At 37.3% G+C, this 8447-nt stretch overlaps 1 protein-coding gene across 1 annotated transcript; it reads right to left on the bottom strand.

Annotated features, from left to right (window-relative positions):
• Window positions 1–2735: 2735 nt before the first annotated feature.
• Window positions 2736–4293, bottom strand: LOC109213088 (dammarenediol 12-hydroxylase-like). Its single transcript, XM_019376843.1, has 2 exons — window positions 4034–4293; window positions 2736–3094 (listed from the first exon to the last, which is right to left on the bottom strand). The coding sequence occupies exons 1-2, from the start codon at window positions 4291–4293 to the stop codon at window positions 2899–2901; spliced, it is 456 nt and encodes a 151-aa protein (XP_019232388.1). The 3' UTR covers window positions 2736–2898.
• Window positions 4294–8447: the final 4154 nt, after the last annotated feature.

Raw genomic sequence — 8447 nt, forward strand, 5'->3', positions numbered from 1 at the left:
AAAATCCTTGATTTCAAGTGGAAAACATGTTTAATGATGTTAAAAGTTGAAAGAATTGAGTAAAAATCAACTTACAAATGATTTGGGATGAAGTTTGCTCTTGAAAAATCGCCTATGGTGTTTGGGTTTTGAAAGAATGGTGAAAAGTGATGAAAATTCGACTAAGTATAAAATTTGCTGGGCCTCGGATATGGGAATTGCGAGCCTTGGTTCGCATTTGCGAACAAGACAGGGCTGGGAATTGCGATCCTTGGTTCGCATTTGCGAACACTGGGCCTACAGGCGGGGTTTCGCATTTGCGAACCTCCCCCCCTTCGCATTTGCAAGCCTACCCATCGCATTTGCGACAGTGCCCCATTTTCTCCAGACTTTTGAGTGGAACCAATAAAAGGAAGAAAGGTGCACTTGTTTTTTAAAATAATACACCACTAGTGGAAATTGAAAAAAAAAAGAATAATCTGGAAAAAAAAAGAAAAAAAAATAGAGATGAATACATTGTTGTCTTGTTCTTGATAGTGGGTATGAATTAATGTAGTGCTTAAAGAAGAAGGGAGCATTTTTGGGGTGATATTATTTGTAAAAGTGAAGTGGATTGAAGAATTTGCGCTTATGTGGTGTGTTAAAGTGCGTAGGAGGATTAGTCACTATTCCTAAATATATCCTACCCGTCCCTTAGCCCACATTACCACCATGAAAAAGTCCTAATTGATTTTAGATCGAGCGAGCCTACATTAGTAGAGATTTACATTAAGGGCAAGCTTATGGTACCAATTGCATGCATGTGACTTCTTTTGTGAGTGTGAGAGATTTTCTTTGATATATGTGAGCATGAAATTCGAATGTGTGGATTGATTCTACTTTCTTTGTTGTGATTGTGAGGGCATGTGATTCGTGAAGGAAAAGCAAGTCTTGACTTCTGTGTGGAGTACTTTGAGAAAGTGTGAATATTGCTTGGCACGTGAGAGTCGACTTTTGAGGCTGAGATTGTTCACTACTAGGCGTAGCATATGTGAATTGTTCTAGGTGTAAGGCGTTAAGGGAAATTGTTGAGTGGAACCTCTAGAGAGTATAGTTTGATTGCTCGAGGACGAGCAATGAATTAAGTGTGGGGTGTTGATAATAGGCTAGGTCTAGGTGATTTGGCGATTGTTTATGCTCCCGCTTGATTATGTTTCAATGTCATAATATGGTTAAATGATGAAAAATGGGCTCTAATTGTGAATTTTACACATTGCAGGATGGTGAGCCTATATGATGCCTTAAAGTTGTGATTGGAGCTACATTGGAGCAAGAAAGACCCCTCGGAGCTGAGTGCGCGCAAAGACTAGACAAAGAATTGAAGAAAAAATGACCTGAACTAGCGCGAGCTCTAGCGCGAGCAGTAGAGCGATCGCGCTAGTCCAGAAGCGGGAGGCAGAATGTCAGTAGACTAGCGCGAGCATTAGCGCGTTCGCGCTAGTCCCAGTTCCGAAAAAGATTTGTTAGGGACAAAATTGGAAATCTGGAGGAAATTTCACTTAACCTATATAGAGTCAAGCTCGCCCAAGAATTAGATATCAAGGTTTTCATAGTTTAGAACAAGAAACATAGAGGCAAGAGGCTAGGAGGAAAATCCAACATCAAGTTCTTCTTTTCTTCTTCTTGTTTTTACGTTTTGAATGAAATTAAACATTATTGAGATGAACACTACTATGAGTGGCTAAAACCTATTGTTCTAGGGTCACGGGTGAAACATGATTGTTGTTGTTCAGCGTTTAATTTAACAAAGTTGGTTTAATCATATTGGGTTGTTTATTTAATTCTGTTCTCAATTATTTTGCTGAGTAGCTAATAGTGGAATACTATCTACGAATCTATAGTTGAACTCGAAAGTGGGAACTTTGGATTGCATATAGAATTAAATAGAGCAAGTTCTTGAACCTGGGCATCGGGGAACGGATTCGCGGTTAGGATAGACATATACCTAATTGCCTTGTTTGGTTGAAATACAGGATTTATAAATGCATTCTTGTTGATTCTAACTCCATAGACATATAGGCGTTAGGTTAGCTTGAATAGGCAAGTAAGAACTCGACAGATTCTTATGAGCAATATTAACCCTGTCAATCAACAACCCAGATAAATCAATTAGTTATTTTAAGCCAAGAACGCAACATGATTGTTAACTAGCCCGTGACCCTGGAATATTCTCCCCTACTGATTGTCATTCGAAATTGCTATTTGTTTGGTTGATTATTTTAGTTAGTCTATTAATTGATATTTTAGGTAGTAAATTAAAGACGAATATCCTTTGTGAAAAATCTCTTAGATCGATAAGTTAATTGAGTTTAAATCAGTCAATAATTAATCACAAGTCTTCGTGGAAACGATACTCTATTCACTATTTTATTACTTGACGATCACGTGCACTTGCGTGAGTGTTTTGGTCGCAACAAAGATAAGAAATACAATGAAACCAGATGCTAGTATCCGGTGTCATCTTACCTTACTTACTCATATATATGATTTCCTAATAAGACATCAAAATGTTCAGAAATTTCATTAATTAGCGGTACCAATCTAATCGTGGAGTACTATTGGCAGCTAGTATAATACAAGCTAGACTGAATGAACATGACAAAAGATGATTCGCTACAAATTAAAGTTGTTAAATAAAAATGTAAAACTTCAACTTAGATAAATTTCATAGGCCTTAATCTCACATATTACATGAAGACAAAATAAGTTATCGCGCCTCTTTTACATTAATATTCTAACTTAATTACCTTTTTCCCATTTAAAAGGAGATCATATATCAATGGGGTTGAATCCTAACAGGGAGGCCATTCGATGGTACAGGCCGTGATGCTTGGTAAATAATCTTCTACCAATTTCTCTAACTTGAATTTGGTCACATCATTATGCATAAACACAAGTGTTTCCAATCTTGCATATATACTCTTTTCCTGGACACATTATTTTTGGTCCTCCTCCAAATGGTACGAATGTGTATTGTGCATGTCCATTCCCTTCAAATCTACGAGGATCAAACTTTTCTGGTTCTGTAAAATATTCTGGATTTTTGTGTGTTGAATACACATATATTCCAAAAGGTCTGTTCAATATACGCATAAATAATTAGAAAAATTACTGCACAGTCTTCTGAATGAGGAAACTATGACTAATAATTAATGCGTTTATAGTAAGCCGAGTGTGTTTTTTACGAGGAAAAACATTTTCCAAAAAAAAAAAAAAAGAAACCATTTCTTTTTGAAAAGGTTTCTAGAAAAATGTTTTCTGATGTTTGGTTGGAGTGAAAAATATTTTCTTTAAAAAAAGTTATTATATTGATAGTAATGTATATTAACAAATTAAGCGGATAGCATTTGAATTTGAGTACTAGAGATTTATCACAATATGTAAGCATTGGGTTGGAGCAATAATATGAAGCTAAAATTTGGGATAGCTGTGAAGAAAAATAACTGTCTATAAACGAGGGAAGTCATTCAATCCCTTTAGTGAATCTTCTGGAAACCAAATATGCATCGGATCCTTAAAATGTTTTTCTTCAAAAAAATATTCTCTGCCAATTGAGAGATTATATTGTTAGACATAGTTTGTATATGTGGGGTTTCCCACATAAGGATAAATAAGAAGCTATTAATAAGAAGAAGTGTAGATCAATACATATATTATAATGAAAAAAATTGGAAAATATTTTCTATTAGGTTGCATAAAAGATAAAAGTAATGACTCATAATAAATGCAATTACTATGATACAAATCTAAAATGTAACTTAAAGTAACAACTGGAATTAATACCTGAAAAGTAAAGTAGAATTAACCCATATAAGAATTCTTTACAGGAGGAATCTTGGTAGCTTAATTGATTGGCTACTTGAACTTGCACCTTATGGTCCGGGTTCGATTTTCACCTTGTAACCCCTAATCCCCTCTCTCATTTTCCCTTCCCCTACCCGGCCCCTATCTAATAATTTTGTTTTTACAATATCAACGATTTAGGATATATGAATAAAATCCATAAAAAGTTTACCTTTTATAAACCTCGTTAAATATATCGTGAAGCTCAGCAAGATATTTCAAGACGAAAGTAATTGCAGCACTTGTTGCATCATAGCTTGCAACCAGCAACCCTACAATATTGTTACAAATCTCTGCATCATTCATCAACTTCCCATTTTCATCAGTAGAATTCATAAGACGCGACAACAAGTCATTATAATTTTTCTCTTTTTTCTCCACCATCTTCTTCTTTCTCTCCCTAATAACCCTCAGAAGCTCTTCACGTACCATTTTTCCGCCTTTTATCGCTCGATTATTGTGATGACCCAAAAGGTCATCATTTGTTGTTTTTTTTAAAACGAATTCTGCGTTCCGAGGCCTTAAAAACCTCTTTTAGCATCACCTCGATTTGCGTGCGTAGTCCAGGTGCGTAGCCCGAAAGCCTATATGCGAAAATCTGTAAAAAATGATAAATTTTGACTATAAAATGAATTAATTTGACCTCGGTCAACGTTTTGGGTAAACGGACCCGGACCCGGACCCGTGATTTGACGGTCCCGGAGGGTCGTAGGAAAATATGGGACTTGGGCGTATGCCCGGAATCGAATTCCAAGGTCCCAAGCCCGAGAAATAAATTTTTAAAGAAAATTGTTTTCTGAAATTGTTTAAAGGATTTGGAAATGCAATTTGATTAGAATATGTTGGTTCGGGCTCGTATTTTGGTTCTGGCGCCCGGTACAGGTCTTATATATGATTTAGGATAATTCTGTGAAGTTTGGTAAGAAACGGAATCCGTTTGACGTGATTCGGACCTTAAATGCAAAATTGATGTTTAAGGAAGTTTTGAGAAAATTTCATTGATCTTGAGGTTTAATTTGATATTCATGATGTTATTTTGGTGATTTGAGCGCACGAATAAGTCCGTAGGATGTTTTTGAGGTTTTGTGCATGTTTGGTTTGGAGCCCCGAGGGCTCGGGTGAGTTTTGGATAGGCTACAGGGTGCATTTTGAACTTAGAAAATTGCAGGATTTTAGCTGGTATGAACAGGCCTTGCGAGCTCGCAAATGCGAAGGCTGACTCGCAAATGCGAAACAGCCCAGGCCTGCCCTTTCCTTGCAAATGCGAGATTTTTCTTCGCAAATGCGAAGTTTTCCATTTGGCCAGGGATCGCAAATGCGACCAATGTGTCGCAAATGCGGAAGTCGCAAATGTGACACTGGTCTCGCAAATGCAAAGGTCCGGAAATTCAAAAGGGTTCGCAAATGCGAACCCTGTTTCGCATTTCCCATATCAGCAGAGGTCGGGGTTCGCAATTCCCACATCTGAGACCTGCAATTTTTATACTTAGCCGAATTTTTAACCCATTTTCATATCCTCTCAACACAAAAACACACTTAGGCGATTTTTCAAAGATTTCTTCTTCTCTAAGTCAATTGTAAGTCGTTTATAACTAACTTTCTTCAATTCTTAACATCTTTTAACATGATTTCAACTTCAAATCAATGATTTTCATGGGGGAAATTGGGTGTTTTGGGTAGAACCTAGGTTTTTCAAAAATTGGGGATTTGGACCTCGATTTGAGGTCCGATTTCAAAATAAATTATATTTTTGAGTTCGTGGGGGAATGTGTGATCAGGTTTTGGTTCGAACCTCGGGTTTTGACCATGTGGGCCCGGGGGCGATTTTTGACTTTTTGGGTAAAACTTTGGAAAAAATTCATTTTTATGCATTCGAATTGGTTGATTTAGCGTTTATTAATGTAATTAAGTAACTTGTGACTAGATACGAATGAATTGGTGGTGGAATCGAGGGGTAAAGCTATAATTGAAGCGAATTGTGTTCGTGGCATCGAGGTAAGTGTTTGGTCTAACCTTAGCTTGAGGGATTAGGAGTTGAGTCCTATTTGTTAAGTGTTAATTGTTGAGTACAACGTATAGGTATGGTGACGAGTATCTATACGTTGGTGTCTAGCATGCCCGTGAGTCTTTATATTGTAATTTTCATAACTTCGTTGTATCTTTCATGCCTTGGTGATGGTTTCTATATGTTGTGTAAAGTTTGTGGAAGGAATTGTGACTCATGAACATTGAGGAGCGTTGGCTCAAGTTATGTAACGAATTGTAAAAGTGTAAGTGATAATTAAATCTCTAGAGCATTGGCTCGAGTATGAAGTGAATTGTGAAGTAAAAGTGAGAAAGAAAAGGAAGTTATCATGTTGATACCCTTGCCGGGCTATTATTGATTTATTTGTTATCTCCCTTGCCGGGATGTTGATATTATTGATGTTGTTCCCTTGCCGGGATTTATTTGTTGAAATGTTGTTCCCTTGCCGGGATCTTTATTGCAATTTCATTTATTCCCTTGCCCTATTATTTGTGATTGTTGTTTGGGTGAGGAAGAGCGTTAAAGCACGAAGGGTGATGCCGTGCATTGTTTGTATTGTGAGGAAAGAGTGTAAAGCACGAAGGGTGATGCCGTGCCGCACGATGCACCATTCCGTGCCGATTTTATTGATTATTGTGAGGAAAGAGTGTAAAGCACGAAGGGTGATGCCGTGCCGCACGATGTACCATTCCGTGCCGATTTTATTGATTATATGGTGAGGAAAGAGAGTAAAAGCACGAAGGGTGATGCTGTGCACATTTTTATTATTTGATTGCTTTGGTGAGGACGAGAGCAAAAGCACGAAGGGTGATGCCGTGCATTTATTGAATTCTGATTCTTGTCGATATCTGAGTTATGTTATTTCTTTCGTTTATTTAATGTCTTTCTATTCGGAATTTCTATCTCCCCCACAGCATGCTCCCCTCCCATTTTGACTGGTTATTTCTGTGTCTCTTTTCTGCTGTACATATATTTGAACTGCACAGGTTTATGTGGTAGTCTGGTCTAGCCTCGTCACTACCTCGCTGTCACGACCCAATTTTCCCTCCGTTAGGTTTCGTGATGGCACCTAGTCTCTAAACTAGGTAAGCCCAACATAAACTGAAATAACATTAATGCTTTCTAACTTTAAATTAACCAACTCTGAATAATCCAAAATTTCCCCAAAACCGGTGGTACAAGTCACAAGCCCATCTAAGAGTAATTACACAAAATAATACATCTCTGCCCCGAAACAAAGAGCAAATGGAAATAATTACAATTGAAGGTGACTCCGAGACCTGCGAACGCAGCAGCAGGTTACCGTGAGTCTCCACTGCGACGATCCGCACAGCTACTATTGATCAATACCTGGATCTGTACACAAAAAAATGTACAGAAGTGTAGTATGAGCACACTACGGCGATGCCTAGTAAGTATCAAGACTAACCTCAGTGGGGTAGTGACGAGGAACAGTTAGGACACCTACTGGTCAATTAAGATTAACAGGAGATGATAATAAACATAAAGATAAAGATAACGAGGTAATACCAACTGCGAAGAGAAATCCAAGTACAAACAGTATAAACAATAAAGGGAGAATACGGATAGTAACGAACGGAGATCACGTAAATCAGATAAGCCAAACAATTCAACACTGATATAGTGTTGACAAGGACAAGTAAGAATGTATCCAACTAAAGAAACAATGTCAACTCAATCACTCCCATTAAGTTTAATACACCATCTCGACCATTTAAATCCTCAATTTCTCATATCATAATCTCAACTTTCGAACTTTCAGCACGTACGGCGCCTTGTGCCCACATATTTTCCATCTCACTCTTAACAACAAAATCCCCATGATATACAATACCAAATGTCCTTGCAAATACACTTAAGATGTTCAAGAAGTCCCATTTGCATAATATAAATTAAAATTGAATTTCTAAATAAGTTTGGAAAAATCGGCGAGAAAAGATGAAGTTATTTTTAGAAATTATTCTCGTAAGAAAATACCTCTTTAAATTTAAAATACAACATCGGAAGAATTATTACCTTTAACAGGGGAGTTGAAAACTTAAAACTTAGTAGAAATTTCTTTTTGAGTAAAATACAACCTCAGACGGTTTAAGGAGATATAATTGAAAAACTAATTGAATTAAGGATGTAACAATTATTGAAGTTTGAAGTATTAGAACGTATAAATAAATATATATTAATACGGTGAGGTACTGAAAACATTGTGGGTTCCAACACAAAGGATCACAGCAATGAAAGAAATAAACAGTTTAAACATTTGAATTGACAACAACAACTAAACATAGCAAACCGAAGGTGCACGACACCAAAAATCCAATCACTAACAAGGATAAGAGGACCAAACAGAGAATTTCACTTTCGTCTTATTTATCTCGTGGCAGGCGTGCCACCCGCTCCCATTTCACTTATCTTGTGGTAGGCGTACCACCCGCTCCCATTTCATCATATCTTGTGGTAGGCGTACCACCCGCTCCCATTTCATCATATCTTGTGGTAGGCGTACCACCCGCTCCCATTTTATTATATCTTGTGGTAGGCG

This window comes from Nicotiana attenuata, unplaced genomic scaffold, assembly GCF_001879085.1.
Source record: "Nicotiana attenuata strain UT unplaced genomic scaffold, NIATTr2, whole genome shotgun sequence".
NCBI lineage: Eukaryota > Viridiplantae > Streptophyta > Magnoliopsida > Solanales > Solanaceae > Nicotiana > Nicotiana attenuata.